Raw genomic sequence first — 24,153 nt, forward strand, 5'->3', positions numbered from 1 at the left:
TTGAAACCCCAAACCCCTCGCTGTCCTCTATCTCTGTCCTGTAGTCCTGCATGCAGGGCGGACGTATCTCCGCAACCGTAAGTCGTAGAGACTCAGGGATGGCGGCGTTGAATTCGGGGTTACTCAGCGAGTTACCGTTGCAGATAAACATCTGCCCTGCATGCACGACTACAGGAGAGAGATAGAGGACAGCGGGGGGTTGGGGGTTTCAAGTCACTGACCAAACACTCTATTTCAGTAATTGCTGTCAGAATATAGAGCCATTTCACACTTATTTTAACAAAAAAACATTGCTGAATGCAGCTTTAAATTACTGCACTTTAGGCCTTTACCCCTCACTTAGGCAGTTTATATTTTATCGGGAGCAGCTCTGTGGACTTTTTCATTGCAGCTATCTTGTCCTGCAGGGGTTGGTTCGCATCTAAAAATGCCTTGCATGTTTTTGAGTAGTTCCCCAGAGTATCCTTTTCTTTGAAGACAGGCAGCTCCCCAAAGTCGGCGCCCTCTGCGGCGATCAGAACATCTGCGATGACCGCAGTCAGTGCGATGGTGTTGCGGTCAACACAGAGTTCCTCACAGGTGTTGGCGATGCTCCGGTTTTGCCGGAACACCTTCAGGACAGCCCGGTACCTGTGGACAACGTCCTCTGGGGTCAGAACTACAAGACACATCAAAAGAAAATATAGGTTAACACAGTGTCATAATTACACAAATAGATTGATAATCCTGAGTATACATGACATGACATTCAGGAGTTAAACTGGTCATCTTGTGTCTGCAGTGCACTACTCTTCCTCACTCCAGTGTTACATTGATACAGTCCTGGATACTCAAAAATACATAACTGTTTCGTAATAGGGCCAACCTTGAATATGGTAAATGTCGCCTATATCAAATTGTGTGTGTGGGTGAGTTACCTTTGCCTTATGCCTGAGAAATAAATCGACATGAGCATGCTACACTGAAATTACGATTGACATGTGACTGCAGTGTCTCAATAAAAATGCTTCCACTAAGATGAAAATGTTCCATAGACCTTGCTAGCTAGGTCCATGTGACAGGAGTCTGCAAAAAGCCATTAGCCACCAGGCCATCTATCTTCAATTGTGGAATTAAAAATAAAATAAAAAAAGGTAAACTTTTGCCCCAATTTCTAAAAACGGGGGCAATTTACCAAATTTTGGGGGCACTTAAGAGAATAAAATAAATCAGTGCATGTTTGTTAAGTGTAATGTGTTGTCATAAGTGTTTGTATGTGCATTGTTCCAGAAGCAATCGAAATGTGAGCCATCTTTTTCCAGATGATGGGTTACCTCTCTTTCCAAATGATGTGGGTTTTCTAGTCTTTTTCTTCTTTCTGTCATCATCAGAGGAGTCTGAATACTCGGGTCTTTTGTGCTTTTTCTTACTCTTCCTCTTCCTCCCTTCACAAGAGTCGTCTGAGAACTCAGAAGAGACTGAAGAATCCCCCCGTCTCCTTTTGTGGGACCCTTAAACAGAGTAGTAAACGGTTTTTATTTATTTAAAACTAAACTCAAAGATGTACATGTGGCAACGAATTGTTGAATTGTGAGTACATCATTACATGGGGCGCTAAGGAGATAAAAGGACAAGGACAACATGCGTACAATTTCAATACATTAGGTATTTAAAAGTCTGATCATATGGGGGACAGCGCTCTTCCTACAGCGCTCAGTTCTGCAGTGGACCAGGTCCAGTTTGTTTGAGGAGCGGGTCAGGCGTTGGCTTATAGAAGCCATATATAAAGCCATATATAAAAGTTAGTACGGTAAATATATTAGATTTGTTTATTTTGATTGTCCTTTTTCATTTTTATTTGAGTGTTAATGAGTTAATAACTCATTAACTCAAATCAACTCTCAATAACTGTCAAACTAGATGAATGACTTCAAAACCGTCATCTAGTTTGACAGTTAATGTTGAGTTAATGAGTTATTAATTTGAGTTAGTATGGACCAGTGATGTCACTGGTCCACACTTTAACACTCAATAACTCTCAAATTAAATGACAGACTTCAAAACAGTTTACAGTTTTCTGATATACTACAGATGTTCTAATTATACAAAGCTGGTTGAAAATGGGCGGAGTGTTCCTTTAATGCATGAAGTTGCTAAATCATAGGGTGCACAACAGCACTTGTTTTTGTGAGTGTGTTCTTCGTCGTCTTTCTCCGGTGTGTTAGAGATGGAAATGAAAATCAAATGAACTGAATGATAAAATAAAAGAATTTGGGGGGCATGTTTTCACCCGTCGACCGCGGTTTTTACGGCCATTCAGATATTGAGGGATCACACTTTTCAAGCAGTGTAAAGGTACCTAAACCAAAAATTCCCAGATTCTCGAAGCCTTTATCATCACATCTTACTTAATTTGTTAATGTAGATGAAACTGTGAAGGTTTACAATATCCCTGCAATCAATGTGTATATTGTCAGTTTATTTTACAGCTGTTCCTTATTAACTTCCATTGTATGTTTTGATCATGATTATTTAATGTTTGCTCATTTAATGTTCTTTATATTTAACCTCTTTATTTAACCAGCCAGTTGTCATTATGCCAGCCAGGCATGACGAAAGTGAGATGATATGACAAAATCCAGTCAGCTGATGAGCAGGTACAGTAGCTAGCTTGTATGTTTAGCAAGATGAGAGCAGATGGTCGCCATCATAATGGGGGGGGGGGGGGGGTGGTGTGACTCCTTATTAACATAGGGCAAATGGGCTCATTTCAGAGCCCATTTGCCCTTTTCACTTCCCACCCCAGAATATGAATGAGGGTTTCCAACTTCCAATCTATTTGGTGTTCCAGTGCTGGGGCCCTGGTTACTGTTCTACTAGTACCTCTGTTGCTTCCTGCATTTTAGACACAAAATGGGTGAATTGGGTGGGCTGGGCAGTGAAAACGGCTAAGGTCAGTCAATCTAGCTCCGAGTCCGGCTCACTCTGCTGTGCTCCACATCTTGTTTATTGTTTACTAAAAGGATCCCCATTAGCTGCTGCCTAGACAGCTAGTCTTCCGGGGTCCAAGACCAAATATACAATGCATGACACACAATGATTAAAATTCAAAAAATCTTTACAAGTAAAAGAGTAGAAGACTAAATAAACAGCTAATCCAAACTAAGACAGACAGTGCGATATCTTGTGATATTCTTTGTCTTGTGTCAGACGCCAGCTCAGGTCCACTCCACGGTACACTTTGTGTATTTTGTGAGACGCCAGGAGACAATAAATACGATGACGGGATCATCTAATTTCAGGGGTATTAAACAGTTTTTGTTTTACCTGAGTGATTGTTTAAGTGTAGTCGCAGACTGTAGTTCAATCATGGAAGACCAAATAAGGCATTAATAGAGCACCCCATGCTGTCATAACCCTCAGCCCAAATCATAAATGACATCATAAATGACATCAGTTATGACATCATAAATGCCCTTCTCCCAAATGACATCAGTTATGACATCATAAATGACATCAGTTATGACATCATAAATGCCCTTCTCCTGGTACTATATAAAGCCCCCATCACCACAGCTTAAATCACACTTGTGCAGTCATCACTCACCTTGTGTCAGCATCACGCATTCATCCAGCATCTCCAGAGCAAAAAGCTTCATTCAGTCCAGCACCATGTCCGAGTCCGAAAACGAGCAGCAAAGTTTCAGCTCCACCGTGGACGCTTTCCTCCAGAGCACATTCAACGCCCCGGCCAGCCTCGGGCAAATCCCCAATCCCCAGGCTCCATCTCCGGGCGTCACAGGCGTCTCATGGGACGCTCCCCTCACCAGGGGACGCGGCCGCAAAAGAAGATCCAACGTCAAGGAGGTCCTCGTCTCGCCTGGATCTCAGTCCGCACAGCACTCCGGAGGCCGCGGCCGCGGCAAAAGAGCCCAGAAGTCCACCTCCCCCGGATCTCAGTCCGCACAGCACTCCGGAGGCCGTGGCCGCAGCAAAAGAGCCCAGAAGTCCACCTCCAAGAAAGGCCCAGCGAAGCGCACCACGACCGCCGGCTCCTCGGCGGACGCGCCAAGGCTCCAGCCCCTCCAGGCCTCCAAGATCCCCTGATCGCAACGATGTCTTCACTGGTCGGGTCCCTCATCGACATCGATGCCCGGCCGAGCACGCTCGCGAGCCCCACGCTCCCCACGGCAGCAGCCCAAACAGCCCTGCCCCAGGTTTCAGGTCGTATCCCCCCTTTTCAGCCGGCATCTCTTCCGGCGGCCGCACTCATTGCAGGCCGGGTGTCAATCCCCGAGCAACTCTGCCCTGTTGCATACGGCCGCTTCCCTCTCCCGCGTCCGGTCGGGTATTATCAAACATGCATTTAGTCCCTGGTTTCAGTCAACGTTGCGGCATTGCTGCTGCACTCATTTCAGGCCGGGTGCCAATCCCTTAGCATACGGCATACGGCATACGGCCGCTTCCCTCTCCCGTGTCCATTCGGGTTTTAACCACATGCCTCTAGTCCCAGTTTCCAGTCAACCTTTTCTTTTTCATAGCATGGTTCCTCTCTTACGCATCCAATCCATCGATCCAATCCCAGTCATTTAGATAAAGTATAACCCTTGTAAACTTTTCCGGCCATGCTGAGTAGCGCGCTAGCTACCTGGCTAGCCACCGGCCTTCCATGCTATACTGCGCATGCGCGTGGCTGGTCTAGCGTTGCCAAAGATGCGCATTGCAAATGCAAGATGCGACACTATCGTCTCCCGTCGCATGCTTCAGGCAAAATGGCGATAATCATCAGTTCTGCTGTTGCCGTCCTTCAAAATATAAGAAAATGTATAGCTCAGCGCTAGAGCGGACTGGCTTGAATGTGGGAAAGCGGGGTTCCCGTGTGCGCGCTGATATTTTAATTTAAGATCCTGGTGAAATATGGTCTAAATCTGAAAGTTCAATAAACGTCTGCAAATAGTGGGTGAAAAAACTTTCACTTTCAAATTTAAACGTCTTTTCAACCGAAAAATGCTCGCGGGTGGTTCTGGCTTCAGCATATGCTTGAATTAAGTTCTAGAGGTGAATGGTTGCAGAAAAGAGGCACCATGAGTTCCCTACTTTCTCCCAGTAGGGAATCGATCTTCCTCTACGAGATTTACTCTGGTATTGCAAATGCATACGAAGCTTCAGTCTCGATCATAAACAAAAGGTGCTCCTCCCAGTCCACCACGGCTTTAATGTGCAGTGCAGCATCACCCGGCTTTCCGTTATGCATAACTCGTCAGGTCAGCAGAGCTCATTCCCCGGTCACGGCGCAGTAGATTCAGCAGAGCACATCCCTGGTCACAGCACAGTGGCTACAGCAGAGCATATCCCGGCAGCGTTGCCAGACGTACGATAATTATCGTACCTGTACGATAATTTTGACCTCTGTACGATGTACGATCAATAATCCCCAAATCCCCCAAACGTACGAGAATCTCATCATTTCGTGACACTTAGACGAATCCTACGTCTATCACTCTATCTGTTTATACAATCATCTCTTCAAACAAACATATTTGCAGCTAATACGTGCAGGGTGTTTTGTTGTTGTTGCAACGCAGGCTGAGACCACAGTGTTGAAAAATCATGCCAAGTCCAAAAAGTAGCCTGTGATCAGCGCAGCCCCCCGACATAGGCGCGCCGAAGGCACGCGCGCTGGGGAGGGGGCGTACGATAATTTCACTCCAAAAACGATAATTTTGACCCTCTGGTACGATAATTCAACATTTGCCATCCGGCAACACTGTATCCCGGTCACAGCAGTGGCTCAGCAGAGCATATCCCTGGGCACAGCTCAGTGGCTTCAGCAGAGCTCCTCCCCGGTCACAGCACAGTGGCTTCAGCAAAGCATATCCCTGGTCACAGCACAGTGGTTTCAGCAGAGCTCCTCCCTGGTCACAGCACAGTGGCTTCAGCAAAGCATATCCCCGGTCACAGCACAGTGGCTTCAGCAGAGCTCCTCCCTGGTCACAGCACAGTGGCTCCAGCAAAGCATATAGCCGGGCACAGCACAGTGGCTTCAGCAAAAGTATACCCCCTGGGCACACCTCTTAGAAAATTGGAACGGAATCTCATTTTTCTACGACGAAATCGTCTCGTCTGCCGACGACTTAAAACTTTCTACAGATGCAGCACATTCACTGCTCCCCCTCCCGCTGGACGTCAAAACTAATCAAAAAGGTCATGGCACGAAAACCGCGTGTCTCCACAGCCAGTCTCTGCCTCAACTGAACTAAGTCCACCGTACAACAGCTCAGCCGAGGGTGCGGGTGCAACTCTCCCGAAGTGACAGTACACGACTGTCAAAACAAATGAAAAAGGCCCATAATAGACATACTGTAGACACGCAACTTAAAGTCAAATCCAAGGGGAAAACGTACTTATTAACAATGGTCAGCCCACCTTTAATATTCCAAATGTCAAAATGCACAAATCAGAACGTGCATCTATTAGGAATAGAACGGATAGATAGGAAAACTATGAGAAAAATATCAAGCCTATCTTTGCCTCATACAATTTGGGATAAAGTAAGTGCACAACTAAAGAATATAACATTATGTCTACTCATTTTTAGACATTTTCATGCCATAATAATATAATGCTAAAGGTTAAATATTGCATCTTTAAGCCATTGCTGGCTATGCTCATGCAGGTTGTTGCGACCTTGGTCATTACTGACCTTAAAAAATGCAGGTCATCGCTGACCTTTTTCTTTTGGGGGGGGTGGTCCCCTCCCGGGGGGGTCCTCCCTTCAACAACTGGGCTGCTGTCCTCATCAGCCATGCGTCCTACATCCATCCAGAGCAAGCTGCTATATCATCAGCCCAAAGATGCCTCCTTCCATGATTGGTAGGAAGTATTAATGCATTTCGTTGGTGGCGGTCTTCTCTCCCAATCCCCGTTTGGTGCCCATGCCCGGGCAATTTGCATATAACCCCATAAGTGTCCTTGCCATTGCTTAACCTCAGTCAGCCCACGTCCTGACAATTTGCACAACCCATCATCCCTGCATTCTGCTTAAACATCAGTCAGCCCATGTCCTGACAAGTCAGCCCCCGTCCTGACAATTTGCTCAACCCATTATCTCTACATTCTGCTTAAACCTGTCAGCCCACGTCCCGAGAAGTCAGTCCACATCCTGACAACTTGCTCAACCCATTATCCCTGCATCCTGCTTAAACTTCAGTCAGCCCACGTCCTGACAAGTCAGCCAATGTCCCGACAATCTGCATAACCCATCATTCCGGCATTTGCATAAACCTCAATCAGCCCTTGGCCCCCTTTTCCTCATCTCTCCCCATCATCACATGACAGGATCCTGGTTCATCCTTCACTTCAAGACCACACTCCAGAAATGCAACATCCCTGCAGAGAACTATTCCAGTCACTCCTTCAGGATCGGAGCAGCCACATCAGCAGCCATGCAGGGGGCGTCCTCCGCCTCCCTTCAACAACTGGGGCGCTGGTCCTCATCCGCCTATGCATCTTTCATTCGACCAGAGCAAGACACCATATTATCAGCCCAAAGATCCCTCCTTCCATGACTAAAGAGGCAACAAGCACTTCGTTGGTGGTGATCAAACTCTCCTTTTCCTCATCAATGCGCCCATGCCCGGGCTATCCACATCCACGCCCTTGCAACCCCGCTTTGCCTTAAAAAACCCCGGTCAGCCCCTCATCTCCCGACATGCCTAAATTCTCCCCCCGTCAGCCCACGACCTGACTAAAGCATACCCCAGGCGAGCTCCATGACCCCCGTTTTCACTCTCCCAGTTCCTGAAATAACTTTAAATTCCTTTGGGGGATGTCCTATCTCATACAGCACTGACGCCCCTCTCTCATAAGCAAGAGGAGCGTCACATCATGGAGTCATACGCCATACTCAAACTGTCTATTCTGATTCAATAAAGTTTGTTAAAATTATATTACGAGTCTCTCATGATTGAAGTGTAGTCGCAGACTGTAGTTCAATCATGGAAGACCAAATAAGGCATTAATAGAGCACCCCATGCTGTCATAACCCTCAGCCCAAATCATAAATGACATCATAAATGACATCAGTTATGACATCATAAATGCCCTTCTCCCAAATGACATCAGTTATGACATCATAAATGACATCAGTTATGACATCATAAATGCCCTTCTCCTGGTACTATATAAAGCCCCCATCACCACAGCTTAAATCACACTTGTGCAGTCATCACTCACCTTGTGTCAGCATCACGCATTCATCCAGCATCTCCAGAGCAAAAAGCTTCATCCCACCACCTCCCCAGATCACCACCAATGTCATGACTCCTGTTGGAAACAAATCCCCTTAGGGGGGATGTCCTATCTCATACAGCACTGACGCCCCTCTCTCATAAGCAAGAGGAGCGTCACATCATGGAGTCATACGCCATACTCAAACTGTCTATTCTGATTCAATAAAGTTTGTTAAAATTATATTACGAGTCTCTCATGATTGAAATGAAACACCTGATTAAGTTGAAAATCAGGCACTTTTCAATGAGGATATTCAAATTCAAGCATATTCCTCACCTGGAAAACAAAATTTCTAGGCTTTATACTAACCCTGGATATTTTTGGGGGGCTGGGCAGATTCACCCTTGCCCCTGGCTGCATTCCTAGACTGCAACCATTAAATAATCGAGACTCCTTTAGACTGTAGATACAGCCTTCCATGTTGGTTTAGGGAGGAAGATTTGGGAGGAACAGTCTAGTTACCTTTTGAAGTTGAGGGGCCGGCCCCAGTGTAGAGAGCCTTCTCCCTGCTGAAGTCCCGCTGCTCCTTCAGGAGCCGGTTCTCCTCTTTCAGAAGACGGATTTCTTCCTTCAGTAGCCGATTCTCCCCTTTTAGTTTCATCAGGTCAGCCTTGAACTTGGCCATGGTTGATGAGTGTGGTTGAATCTCTTCAACAAAAAAAGATGCAGACAGATGTATTCAATACTTGAATATGTTAAGATCATTTTTATTATTTTGCCGTGTTTACTCCCAAATTCGTGGTCAGTCATAAGCCGTTCCATTTCAGTTACACGTCTAAGCTTTGTAGCAACACAACCCTGCATGGCAGTAGCAAGGAGAGTGGCGTGCCATTTTTACATGTCACCTATAGAGAGCCGAAGGAATGAGTCCGGAAATCATTGATGCCAACAGTCCTGGTTCTTCACTGTTTTCGCCTATGGGAGTTTTGAATGGGTTTTTGAAGCGATGCTTCTAATAATCTCTCTGGGCAATGCTGGCTTAATCAAACGCGAACCAGTGTTTAGTAATATCATCTTCACACACGAGGACCACTTTTATGAGTTTTGAAGCTTTTACGTGCCGTTAAAAGGGCGGCTAGCTAGCAAACGGCTAAATATATATATTAGGGGTGTCACAATATATCGTCCCACGAAATTTCGCGATAGTAAAACGTCACGATCTGTATCGTTGAGATGAAATCTCATATCGCGATTTTTTTTTTTTTTTTTTTAAATAGACTAAGAAACGTCTTTGTTTGTTGAAGTTCAATGTGTGGAAAGTAGTTCAGTTGAACAAGTCTCTGAAGAGACACATGAGAAGTTATACAGGAGAGAAACCATTCAATTGAGTTTCTGGCAAAACTGTTTACTTGACAGGAAAAACTGAAGATGCATAAAAAATAGACTAAGAAAAGTCTTGTTGTTTGAGTTTGAAGAAAAACTGAAGATGCATAATGAGAATTTATACTGCTGAGAAACCTTTTAGTTCAAAGTAAATCTAAGTGACGGTGTAACTCATTCTATTTCAAGATAAGCCTTATCTCCAATCTCATGTTTTTTCTAGTTGTTATTGTAATAACAATTTCCCACAACAGCATGTTTTGGATTTGTGCATTTCAAATCAAATACTACTTTTCCAGTCATATATTGTCATTATTCAAGTTTAAAAAAATATTGTTAAAATCGTATCGTATCGTATCGTTATCGTGAACCCAGTATCGTGATACGTATCGTATCGTGACACCCCTAATATATATATATATATATATATATATATACGTCAATAATGTCACCACTTCAAAGGACGAACACGGAAATTATCTTTCCCTCACCTGGTTCATCCCGTTCAGCCCGGGGTAATCAGTGCACACATCCAACAACAGTCCAGGTTGAGCGCTGACGTGACGTGGAAGCCTATGCGACAGTGTGTAGTTCTGGATTAGTTTAGCTCGAGCTTTTTACTTCTAGGGTTCGCATTTAGGCTACAAAACTCATGAAAGTGGTCCTCATGTGTGAAGATTATCCGGCTGAACTCTGGTTCATGTTTGATTAAGCCAGCGTTGCCCAGAGAGATTATTAGAAGCATCGCGGCAAAAACCCATTCAAAAATCCCATAGACAGAAACAGTGAAGAACCAGGAAGTCCGGGACTTCCGCGTTCTGACTACAAAAATACGTCATCCCTGCGGCTCTCTATTCTTAATGAATTCACGCAACGGGGGTTTGGGCAATGACATCGTGCATTGGCAATGTCAAAGGGTGGCAATTGGACGATCTTACTAGGGGTGCACCGATTACAATTTTGTTGGCCCGTTACAATTTCCGATTTTTGAATAGTCTGACTTGCCGATACCGATTTTTGCCGATTCGGATTTTCTTTCTAAGAACAACAATTGACAGCTTACACAAACGTTTTTGTAATGTAACTTTGTTTGAAAATTAAGATTCATATAACAATTCTTATCATTTGCATGAAGTAGGACCATCTCACTCAAACAAATCTCAAAATAAAAGTGTTCCAGGTTACTGGACAGAGCTTTTTTGTGCAAATACAATGAACAAAAAAATTACATAAAATCCAATAGCCTATATCCCACAGCTATCATGCATTTACTTTTCCAAAATAAAACAGGTGCAACAGAACACCTAAATGTGATCCATGGACAAGGAGTTTATAGCCTAGCTCCAGACAAGTCCTCTTGAGTAAATGGTAAATGGCCTGCATTTATATAGCGCTTTTATCCAAATCGCTTTACAATCAGTAGGTACATTCACCCATTCATACACCGATGGCGGCAGGCTACCACACAGGGTGCTGGCACACCATCAGGAGCAATTTGGGGTTCAGTATCTTGCCCAAGGACACTTCGACATGCAGACTGGAGGAGGCGGGAATCCAACCACTGACCTCTTTTACCCAAAGCGATTGGTGGACCACCTGCTCTACCTCCTGAGCTACAGCCGCTACAGCCGCTACAGCCGCCCCCTTGAGAAGAAGGGGAAATGAGTTTATGAGTTACAGTAACGATCTGCCTGGCATGTCCCAGCATAAATGGCCTGCATTTATATAGCGCTTTTATCCAAAGCGCTTTACAATCAGTAGGTAGTCTACATTCACCCATTCATACACCGATGGCGGCAGGCTGCCACGCAGGGTGCCTACACACCATAGGGAGCAAGGAGGGTTAAGTGTCTTGCCCAAGGACACAACGACAGCAGCTGGGAGGGAGCGGGGATCGAACCGCCAACCCTTGCGTCATTGGCCGACCCGCTCTACCTCCTGAGCTAAAGCCGCCCCAGCATGCATTGTGCAGCTCCATTTCGCTACTAAATAGCAACCAAATGAGCCGAAATAGATATAAAACGTAGATCTAAATAATGTGTAATGGTAACACAACCTGCAATTGTAGAACATTTCAATATTGGACCAAAGAAAACATCGAAATGAAAACACCACCCTATGTGAAACATAATATATGTCCTCCTGGGCCTATATATATCCCTTGTCGAGTTAACATGATTTAGATAAGTGACAGGGGAAGCGCTTCTAATGTCATGTGCTATACTGTGATGTCCGCTCCAATAACTTGGCCCTACTTCACATTTAGTTTTACAATAAAAACACATTTATGCAATGACTTTACATAATGTAGGGTATATTTATGTGCATCATCCTACCTGCAGCAGGCGAGAGAAAATGATATCTTTCTGGACAAACTTTCACCAATCTAATTACGGTAATCTCATCATATAGGGATAGGCTATATTTTTCTAGCTGATCTTGCTATAGGGTATTTACATGCTTGCAGTATTTAAACTGCAGTTAGATTGGTTTGAGAAGCATAATAATATGGAATTATAGCCTATATATGGAGACAGACAGACGGGATGAAGGGAGGGGGGGGGGGCAGAGCGCTTGGCTTTGTCTGGTTTAACCTGATTTGTCCTGGAATTGGAGCTTAAAAGGCAAGCGTGTGACTCTTTACTGCAATTCTCCAATGAGCGGACTATGCATAATTTTACGCTTAAAAGGCGTGGTTATAATGGTTGAGGCTGCGTGTAGCACCGATACCAAAATAGCGAGTGCGCTGGTCCACACCCACTAACTGGGCTAGGCCAGGCCTTAAACGCAGTTTCTGCGCCGATTGCAACCATAGGGCCCACTGTATGTACAACAAAGACTGAAGAAAAAGATGGTAATTTATGGTTATTAGTGGCTTTTGGGGACAATTTAAAATGGGTTTATGTTCAGGGATGCAAACTCATGCAGAGTGAACAAGGTGACAGATACACAAACCCACTCAGAATTCATTAACTTAAGTGCCCTAATTTGGGATAAAAAAGGTGACTGTCACCTAAAAGTGACTAGTTTGCATCCCTGTATGTTACCTTCATTGTCAGACTGGTTCTCTGGTGCAGGGTTCTCTGGTGCAGAGTTCTGCTCTGGTGCGTTCTTTCGTTTGGTTGTGCGTGTCATCGGCATGACTCTATGGGGGAAAATAAATTAATTCAGATAAAATTCAACATTTATGTCAGTCAAGTCACCGTATAATCCAATATGGACAGTGATTTGTGTGTCCCACTATTATTCCAAGGGAGAGAATGGACTATACATTCTAGTTGTTTATTTATTTGAGCTGTTGGCTCTTTTTACTCTGTACTTCTAGGGCAGTGGTTCTCAACTGGTGTAGCCTCAGGACCCACTATTTTCCTTGTCATGAAGTCGCGACCCAAATTTCAGATTTTTATTTAAACCACTCAAATTTATTGCAGAAAAAATAGCGCATTAATTTAATACACAATGCCTTCATGCACTGTTATAAACCTCAAATGAACAAAAAAGTGCAACAGAAGTGCAACTAGGGCTAAAAACCAATTGAAATAAGGCAGACTTGAATTACAGGCCTATATGTTTTTAAATTTAAACAAGTCAAACTGGTCATGCTCAGAAAGTCTTATTTGAACTGTATGAAATATGAAATAAAAGGCAGACTTATCTTGAATTACATGCCTATATGTTTTTGAACAAGTTAATAATAATAATAATAATAATAATAATAATAATAATAATAATAATAATAATAATAATAATAATAATAATAATAATAAAACAAGTTAACCTGGTCATGCTAATCCAGTTTCAATAGTCTGAATTTAACTAAAATTAAATATGCTGATCAAAACGGGTCGCGACCCACCAGTTGAGAAACGCTGTTCTAGGGGGTTCCAGAAGCTTGCCTTAGTTAGCTAGCTGCTAGCCTAAGAACGTTAGCCAAGGGATAGCGTGGTTAGCTTTTGCCGTGTTTTCACGTTGGCAACCATGCCATGCTAACCAACGTTAGCTAACATTACCTAGCTACGTTTAGCTAACACTAGCTAGTAGCTGGTAACTTGTTTCATGTCATACGCGATTAAGGACACAGGCCCTAGTGTAACGCTAGTGACTATTAATCCTAGTGACGCCATGTTAATTTTACAGTTGAGGCACGGGTTGCATGTCTTTCTTACCAAAGTGGAGGTTTTATTTTGTTCAGAAGAAACGTGTGTGGTGTGTGTCTGTCGGTCTTCTTCTTCTTTGCGTTTTTTGGCAGATGTGTCCACTATCCAGCTCCAAACTTCTTCTTCTTCTTTTTTTACATGTATTGGTGGTTCGCAAAGAACGAATTGGTGCATTACCGCCACCAACTGGTATGGAGTGTGGAAACCCAGCTTCCCCGGGACTGTTATCAGCTATCAGTCAGGACCACGACACGATGAAACACGTTACAGGCACAGCCTGTGTGGCGTCACGTTGAAGGCTGCGTTGGTTTACCCAGGCTACTGTCCTTACCCCATTTAGCTATTAATAGCTAAACATCAAATCCCTCCAACTATAGGAAAAAAAATAATCTCAAAAGCATCAGGAATCAGGATTAACATTAAACACAAAAATGTAACTATTTGCTATCCATGACACAACACTAAAAGAGATTTAGCCTATAATATTCCTGTCAAGTCGGAAATCAAATAGCCTACCTGGGAGTTTACCTTAGGACCAAAAACTAAGTCAAACTTTGAATGTGGAAAATAAAATCAAAGAATGCAAAGCAAGGTTAAACTCTTGGCTCCAAAGAGACCTCTCGATATTCGGTCAAATGTAGCCGATCTAACAAAGATGGAATGTTTGTCAAGATTTAGGCTATCCATCCCTCATAGCCTACTCTAATGCTGTCACAAACAAAATTGATAATAGCCTATCTATATCGAACCAAATGTATTTTTTTTTTTAGAAACAAACATTCTATGAAGAAAAGCAATATGGTTAAAGGATGGAGGCCTAAAAGTTAGCCTATAGATTTTGATTGCCTTAATGGAAGTTTGTAATTACATTTGCTGAAATCTTGATTAAAGATTCCAAATCCTTCTGGTACTCTATTTCTAACTACCTGTTCAATAAACTAGGATGACTGACATTTCTTATTACAGCAGACTTCAATAATGTATCATTATGGAGTTCCACAAGCAAATACTGTGATTGTGGAAATCGTTAGGCTATATGTGCATCACTTTTCACCACATACAACCCTACTATGGAACAACAAACATGTAGGCCTATTGCACCGGAATAAGTCCCTGTTTTATGAAGATAGGTTTTTGAAAAATAGGCTATATGGTCTAGCCTATGTATAAATGATTTAATGGATGCTAATGGTAATCTTCAGGATTATGATAAATTTAGTAGCCTACTAAACATATGTAAACGCTTCTAAATCAAACTGTTAAATTACGTAAAGTATTTCTCCAATAAATTGTGTTTCTCCAAAATAAGAAAAAAATAGACACCAACCGATAAAGCCACAACTAGCTTCATTATCCACTCAAGGGATTTTATTCCTGGACAAATAGGCCTACTCCAACAATTAGCCTAGCCTACTTTAGAAGAAGGCTGTCCCGCAGAAGAATTCATCCCCGGGAGATGGAACATACGACTCAGCTAAAATAAAAGAAACACACTTCAAAATAACATCTAACCCTCTAAAGAATTACTCAGGGTATGTCTCAATATTGATGACAATATATGTTCACTCTGTGAGAAAGATATTGAGACTATATGGACCATAGCCTATATTTTTCTCATGCAGCCTAATCTGGTGCACATATAGGCTATTCTGGCTCACCATGGATAGAACCAAAAATCTAATCGTTTCCAGACTCTATCTCTGGAGAGACGATATAGCCTAACATTTGGACATCTTCCATCCTGTTAAACAAATATGAACTCTGTTGTAATGCTACTTCTATAGCCTAGGTAAATTCTTTATCCATGAGAACAGAATCCTGAAATCATCCCCAATTTGTTTGTTTTCCCGAATGAATTTTAATTGTAAGCTACTTAAAATCCAGAGAGCCTAATAATAGCAATAAAAATATAGGCTACAGAAGCTGTATATCCATCTGGGAAACATCTTGTTCAGCAGTGTGCGGACTACTCTTTTTCTACAGAAGCTATAGGCCTATTGACATTTCAAAATATTTTCCCACTGAATTAGATGAAACCAACCCCCTACGATGTAGGCTAGATTATTTTTATTAATGTCCGTGTCATTTTATGTCTTGTCTTTATTTTTATTGTCTATTTTTATTTGAGATTTTATGTCTTCAATCTTGAATCTTGGTCAGTTCAGAAGATAACGTTTCCATGGCAATATCTTTTAACTATCTAAGCTGTACAGTCAAGTGACGTGTCTTTAATTGTTGTTTTTGCTCAGGCCTAAGAATTTTTCAAAAGGTCTATGGAGAAATGTAAACTCTCTCCCGGGTCAAGAAATGTCACGTGACTGTTCAGCTCTATCTCAGCTTGCAGTGATGTAGCCAGATCTCGCGATAGAAACTAGTAACTTTTTTGGCGGCGTATTTTGACAGCGCACGTAGCATACGTCATTACGTTCAGGAGTAATTCAAGAGCCCATGCAGAAAATCCGACATTCCAAAATCCCCACATACATCACACGCCATCAACTCACGCGTTCTAAACAATTTGGAACTCCAAAGTTTGAACTCGAATTCCCTACTTTCTAGATTGAACGCAATGCCCCGTCAAACCTCAGCTCTGAAATGATACCCATTCAATTGATGTTTATCTAGTCACATCTATCTTCCCTCCTAGTTTTCATGAACGTAACATTTGGTAAATGTCCGCGAAGGAGCACAAACTTAACTTCCTTGTTTGACTGTGCACGCAGACTGCACAGAGACTACTTAACTGATTCCATCCAGACACACTACTCTGCATAATATGACTTTGATAAGAAGATTACTTGAGATGACAGCGCAAGGAGGTAAACGGTTGATAGGATGGCTCCAGGGGGAGAGGCTGTTGGCAAGGAAAAAAAGATGCCCTGTTTGCCACAACAGAATGCAATTCAAAAGAACCAACACGACCAAGGATGGCTATCGGTGGTAAGGATGACCATCATTGCGACACACAGGCTACACTCAGTGTAGCCACAGTCAAATATTATACTGTTGTAACATTATACATAAGATTGGCAATACGCAATTTAGTAGGCGGCACATGGTCTGGTCAGGTCATGGTGTCTTTGGGTCATTGATACACAAAATGTATTGTATTTTTTCATTTCTTTTTTTCGCTACCGCTATTTTACATTGAAGTCAATTGCAAGTGGCTTGTGTTTTCTACCTAAAGGGGGCAGGGCCGTATTGCCAAACTGATGGATCATCATAACGTATGTTACTTCAAACGATATTTTACAGACGTGGTATGTTATATGTTACAGGAGCTGCAGAAAGTCAACACACAGGGGCAGGGCTATCACAAGGTCCATCAGAGACGGCTCAGTATTCTCCAGGTCACACATCTCATTAGCATCATGGATGAAAATTATGCACAGGTTGGATGCTCTCTCTCTCCCTCTCACTTCAATTCAAATGGCTTTATAGACATGATGTAACACTACATATTTCGACAAAGTAAGCATTTATCTCTCAAGCTGCATAAATGTGTTTTGTTATGCAATAATAATGCCCAATAGGATTGCTGATTAAATCAACAATTGCTGGTTTGTAGCTTGTTAGTTAATTTCATTAGATCTTTAAGACTATTACAATAAGGCTGGATTCATAGCGTATACATACAGTATATATATATACTAGGGATGCACCGATATGAAAATTTTGGCCGATGCCGATAACCGATATTAACTCATTGAGTGCCAGCCACTTTTGGAGAACGGACGCTGCAGTGCCAGAGTTTCAGAGCGTTTTCTGTGATTTCTCGAGGCCCACAGAATATTGTGTGATATTACTATGTAAACAGCGAACACGTCCAAAGAACGATGAGACTCTCTTCTATCATCAGCAAAAAAAAGTTTATTGATATCATTTTCCGTTCTTTAGTTATCAGCCGGAGAAGATAGGTTGATTTCAGCAAAAACAGACGTTTCTATTTAGAAGCTGAGATAATGAGCCTTTTGTGAAATTAAGCATTTCAAGCACATCACTGACTCTGAAGCTAATATTTTCTGATGTAATGACACCTCAAAAATAATTTCCTTCAATAAAACAGTGAAAACAAAGGAATTTTGTTTGGCAAAATAATATTTTTTAGCTACAACCAGCAGCGCTGGCCCCTGCGTGCGCAGACCCTACACCTTCTTGCTGGTCTTGATTTACTGCTGGTGGGCATCAGATATTCTAGCTTGTTTGCCTGTCTCTGTCCATCGAGCCTGCTGTCTGGGTCTGTGTTTACTGTCAATGGTTGTATGCTGCCATGCGTGCCCCACCCCCCTCCTCCTCCGTGGGAGTGTCTCTGGTGGCTCTCTGCTGCACGTTTGCTCTGCACTGAAAAGTGCGCTGCATCCAGCTTTTTCACAGCGTGTCGCCGGCTCCCAGCTGAGAATAATGTAACTTTTCAGAAAGACGCTGGTGTCGGCAACTAAATCATGTGGAGAGGCTATCACAGCGGAGACGGAGGGGCTCAATTGTGGCAGCAGATTGACTGCTGTTCACAGGCACAGCTAACGTTATGCTTCATGCATATCGATGCATACCGATGCCGTTTCCCCAACGACTTCTTCTCTGTTTTTTACTCAACTTTCTCTAATCTGGAGAGCACTGTCGCCACCTAATGGGTCTGTAAAATAGGTTATACACATTCAATAGCTCCCATACTTTTAGAGGAGATGTATCAGGCTTTGATCCACGTCCCACCGTCAAAAAACGCATTTGACGCCGATCGACGTCATTGGCACTCAACGTTACTATTTGATTTGACGCCGATCGATGTCATTGGCACTCAATGAGTTAACCGATGTCGATATGATCTGTATAAAACCACATTTTTATGATCATCACATTTTGTACATACTGAAAAACACATGTTAACACTGAATTTGGAAAAGTTATGCATTTCTTTATTTGCAAAGCATTTGGAAAAGCCCATAAATCATAGATTTACTGCATTATTTCATATCAATGTGAAGAATTTGGCTGATAATGATAACCGATATTAACATTGCAACATCTGACCGTTACCGATATGACCGATATGTTAAAAAATGACCAACATCGGCCGATACCGATATTGCCGATATATCGTGCATCCTTAATATATACACACACATACATGTCATACATACATACATACATATAAATATAATTAACCCTTCCACTGCCCCCCACTTTGGAGGACAGACTTTGTTCTTGCATCATTTCGATTTTACAGCAACTCTTTTTACACATTATGTTCTGGGGTACATCTTGATCTGATACAGTACATGCAGATAGTGTCCCCTTAATATATACATATATAGCCAAACATAAACACATATTACATAGATAGACAATCCAAATAATCAACACAAAAAAAATCCAAGTAATCACACACACCGCAACATGTACAACATGCACAGTGGCTATCCTAGGCACCAACCTAACTCTGTCAAAATAATCCAAGAACATTGCTCATAATCACCCCTCCCCGACTCCTAAACTATCCCATCCCAGTTGCTAATATGTAGATTTGTCCTCTTTTTTTGGCTCAGTTTGTCACAGGGTTTGAGGAAAAGACAAGTGGATATGCTAGAGGATGGAGTATGTGGGAGCAGCAAATCACTGACCAGGGTGACTACACTTTTACGAGAAATTTGCTGTGAAGCAGTCAGACGACTGGAGAGAAGACGGGAAATGCGAATTGGAGGGAGAAGAGCTTTCGTAGCGATAGACGAGAGCAAGTTCAGACACAAAAGAAAGGTAAGGTTTTATTTCGGTCATAAAATGTAAATTTCTGTTTGGTGTCGTAAAGTGCATTTGAATTACTACGTTGCTGTTAAAACGGCGACAATAGGTTTCTAAGAAGTGAAAGGTATACTTCACACAAAAATATCGACAATCTATAAGAGGTTAATCTCCATGGTGATGGAAATACTGCCACGGGTCTTGGAAAGTTTGTGAATTTGGGGGGAGGGATACCCAAGCCATTAAAAGTTTGTGAAAATAGAAATGGGTCCTTAAAAGTGCTTGAATTTAGGGTCCCATACGTGTCCACAGTATATTCTCTTGAAGGTCATGCCTATGTTCCCCGGGTTCTATGTTCCCCGCTCCTGCTAAAAAGGGTTCTATGTTCCCCGCTCCCGAAAAAGGGTCCTATGTTCCCTAGAACCCTTTTTAGCAGGAGCGGGGAACATAGAACCTGGGGAACATGGAACCCGGGGAACATAGACATGGACCCTTCTCTTGCTGGGTTGTGTTCGAGAAGGCAAGAGACCACATAGTCTGCCATCACTAACACAGTTGAGAAGTGTTCACACATTCAAGCCTCTGTCTTTTTACCATGTGCGAAGCACAGGCCTACAGACTATTATTTCAGTGTCAGTCAGTCATATGCAACGGAAATGACGCTTTCCACGCTGGATGACGTTGGCCCAATTCCAATTCGCCCCCTTACTGACTCACCCCCTTAGAGGCGCGTTCACGTGAAGGGAGTGAGGGCTTAGGGATGTCCCATGGTGAAATCGCAAAGTGAATGAGGGCTCAGCGTGAGCCCCCTTACCGTAAAGGGGGCGCCGTCGGCTGACGGGGGCTGCTCCAAAATGTAACTCAGCGGCGACGATACGTGCGTGACGTCAGCTGCACGAGAGTTGTGATTGGCTGTTGCCTTGGGCCTGTAACAGAGATCTCCGAGGTAGTCAGCGGAGACCTGATGTGATTGAGTCCTTACCGTCCTCATCGTCGTAAAGTCGGCTTCGAAGCATGACGTTAGATTATAACGAACTAGTTGTGTGGCTTAGCCTTCCCAAATGTTGAGGGTCGTTTTTTTTTATTTAATACATAGAATTGGGAACGTTACATTCACCCATTCACACACCGATGGCGGCAGCTACCACGCAGGGTGCTGGCACACCAACGGGAGCAATTTGGGGTTCAGTGTCTTGCCCAAGGACACTTTGACATGCAGACTGGAGGAGCCGGGAATCGAACCACCAACCTCTTTTATCCAAAGCGATTAGTGGATGACCCGCTCTACCTCCTGAGCTACAGCCGCCCCTGTGCCAAATGCGCACAGACGCAGCTATTATAGGCCTGCTTTTCACCAAGGATTCTCCACTTACTTAAAAATGCTCTGGAATCTCGGTCATCTGACATCGCCGACATGTTCTTTGATAGCCTATTGGAGATTTCTTTCTTTTTATTAGATTGACATCATGCCGTTTTGAGGATAAAGCAGCATCTTCCAACAAGCAGTGTCATCGTTAGGCCTGGCCTTTTGGGGCTACAGCCCCGGAACTTTTATGAAAAGCCCCGGATCTCAAATATGTTTTTGTTTTTTGTTTTTACAAAAACAATAATAGCTGGTCCCCCTCTATTCATCTCTCATTCATGCTATGAAGCCATACAAAATAATAATAATGGTATTGGTGATCAGACATTTTGAAAATACGGTTAGGTCTAGAGGAAGTTACACACACACACACTGTATCAGAGGCTACTTCAATATTGGCGGAATGTATCCTTTATCTCACCCTCTTGTATCTTTGCTTTCGTCATGACACTATACCAGAAGTAACACTAATTACATGGAATAACAATTGCCACCATTTCACCATGTCACTCCATCCGTGGCTGTACCCCATCTAGCCACAACCCAGCGATGCCTGCCCCCGCCGTTGCCGCACGCGGTCCACAGCCAAATTTGCCCTTGTTAATTATCCGTGAGATTGTACAAGTTCTCATCATAACTTTGATGACCCATGTCTCAAACTATGCCATGCAGGGTCAGTGAATTTGGGGCAAAGGCCCTCTAAAGTCTGTGAAAGGTCCTTGAATTTAATGTTGAGGTAGGATGTGGGAACCCTGATCCAAATGCCTCATAATGGCATCTACATAGAAAGATCTGACAAATAAAAGTGTTGATTTGGGAGCCATATGATTTGTTCATATGCCAGGCAGTATTACCATGATCCTGGGGGTGAATCAACAAGCACCAAAGTGACTCGAACATTCTCAAATTATACATTTTAAGCATGACATTTTGTACATTTTCAGTATGGACGTGGACGACGTGGAAACACCTGGCGACGACGCTCGTGGGTCTTTGGAATGTTGGAGGTGAAGCGGTCCCGTAGACGCCCTGTGTTAAAACTGGTTGAAACTCGATCCAGGAGGAGATTGCTCCCAATCATCAGAAAATATGTTAGACATGGAAGTGAAGTAATTAGTGATTGCTGGCGTGCCTACAACAGATTGTCCCATGACGGCTACATTCACTATCAGGTAAATCACCAGAGATATTTTGTCCACCCTGGGACTGGTGCTCACACACAGCACATTGAGCGGGCATGGCGGAGTTATAAAGAGAACATCTACAGGTACAGGGGGAACTTGACAGAGAAGGCCTTGAAGATGAGCTTAAGGTTCATCGAGTGGAACCACTGGCTTGGGAAAGAGCATAGGGAGGGCATTCTTGGACGCTTATTTAAAGACATAAGAGCATGTTACAAAGTGTAACCAAAGACGATGGGATTTCAAGCAAGACCACCCAACTTCAACTCAGTTCCTGTCATTTTTGCACGCGCGTTTTGACCATGGCTTTCCACGGACACGCCCACTTTGGAGGTTTTCGGCCGGTCTGAGTCTATTGGAGTCAATGGGAAAAGTCGATGTGATCTCAGATTATGACAGATTATTTTGCCCCCATATTCATTAAAGAAAATATTTGGGCCATTCTCCGAAGCCACATATCCTCAGAATACTCTGACACTAAAATGGCATTTTTCAGACAGATCAGGAGAAAAATAAAGTTGTTCAAGACCTGTTTCTATGTCAGCAACACACTCTCACAAGATTTGGCAACAGGAACTCATGTTAGCAGGGAGCGATTAGCTAAAGCTGAAGTTCGTTGATGCAGTACCTAAATCTGTGACTAGAATTTTCTTTATTTTTATGGAATCGATCTATAGTTTAAACTATATTGAGCGAACACGGGCAGCTTTGTGTTTATATGTGTGCTTTGTGTGGATTTTGGGAACTCACAATCTTTATTTCAAGTTAGCTTGCTAGGTCAACACTAACCCAGCATCACCAGGCAACAGTCCTCTCACAACACTTCAGGAGCAAGGTCACCACGTGACCATTTGGGAGAGTTGTAGCGACCATTTGTTAAAATTGGCGGAGCCTGAGGTGAATCATCTAGATAGTGGTGGAAGATCTAAGGTGTAACCAGTGATGGAAGTACCTGAAAGCCACACTTGATTCAAAGTGCAGTAATTTAAAGCTACATTCAGCAATGTTTTTTTGTTAAAATAAGTGTGAAATGGCTCTATATTCTGACAGCAATTACTGAAATACAGTGTTTGGTCAGTGACTTAAAACCCCCAAACCCCCGCTGTCCTCTATCTCTCTCCTGTAGTCGTGCATGCAGGGCAGATGTTTCTCTGCAACGGTAACTCGCTGAGTAACCCCGAATTCAACGCCGCCATCCCTGAGTCTCTACGAGTTACGGTTGCGGAGATACGTCCGCCCTGCATGCAGGACTACAGGACAGAGATAGAGGACAGCGAGGGGTTTGGGGTTTCAAGTCACTGACCAAACACTCACCCAACATTGCTGAATGCAGCTTTAAATTATTTTATTTTATTTTTATGTATTTTTATTTCTTACTGCACTTGTTTCAGGGATTTGTCAGTGTTATTTTATACAACACTTTTTTTAGTGGTCAATGGGGAGTTCAACCCTGGTTTTATTTTATCTAAAGATCTGTATTTTTTTATGAAAGTTCACTGCTCTTTTCTATTATTTAGCAATTACTAAAACATTCCAAGTGCACATAACATTTGCACTTTTTTGTATTTTTGTTCAAACATTCAAAATATTATACATGAAAATTCACTGCACTTTTTATATGTAACCATAACAATTTACAGTTACAAGTTTACAGTTACAAGTTTTGCACTTTTTTTGGATACAAGGAATGTATGCGTGTCATGTTAAAGTTGTGTGAACTGTTGTAGTTTTAAAAATGTAAACCTAGGTAGAGATCCATTCAAGGCTGGGTCCATAGCGTCTTCTTGTTTTCTCCCAGTGACGTTTTTTGTTTACCAAAATGCTGTTCGGCTGATCCTTTGTCTAGCACAACACGCTGTCAATGGGTATTTGACATGCACTTTAAGAGTTTTATAAAGTTACTCTCTTTGACAGCTCACCTGTTTTGGCGTATTTGTCACAGGGTTGGGGTGTGTGTGAGGACACGTAATAATAATAATAATGTGTTTTATCTTGATGTATTTGATAGCTGGTATGGGGGTGCTGTTTTGGGTAGGTCCTGGGAACTGTGGGTGTTTTCCTCCTATCTCCCGACAGCTAATTACCGATGCAGTGTAGGTGGAGAAGCCGACTCACGGACACCGTG

The 24,153-nt window shown here is 42.9% G+C and overlaps 1 protein-coding gene across 1 annotated transcript; it reads right to left on the reverse strand.

Moving 5' to 3' along the window:
* Positions 1-263: 263 nt before the first annotated feature.
* Positions 264-8,896, reverse strand: LOC310795685 (uncharacterized protein; the record flags this gene model as incomplete). The annotated part of the gene is made up of 3 exons (XM_083657754.1): positions 264-658; positions 1,314-1,490; positions 8,734-8,896. 3 exons carry the CDS (start codon positions 8,894-8,896, stop codon positions 336-338), a joined length of 663 nt encoding a protein of 220 aa, XP_083513880.1. The 3' UTR covers positions 264-335.
* Positions 8,897-24,153: the final 15,257 nt, after the last annotated feature.

The sequence above is a fragment of the Poromitra crassiceps genome (assembly GCF_964638095.1).
Source record: "Poromitra crassiceps genome assembly, chromosome: 21".
Lineage (NCBI taxonomy): Eukaryota > Metazoa > Chordata > Actinopteri > Beryciformes > Melamphaidae > Poromitra > Poromitra crassiceps.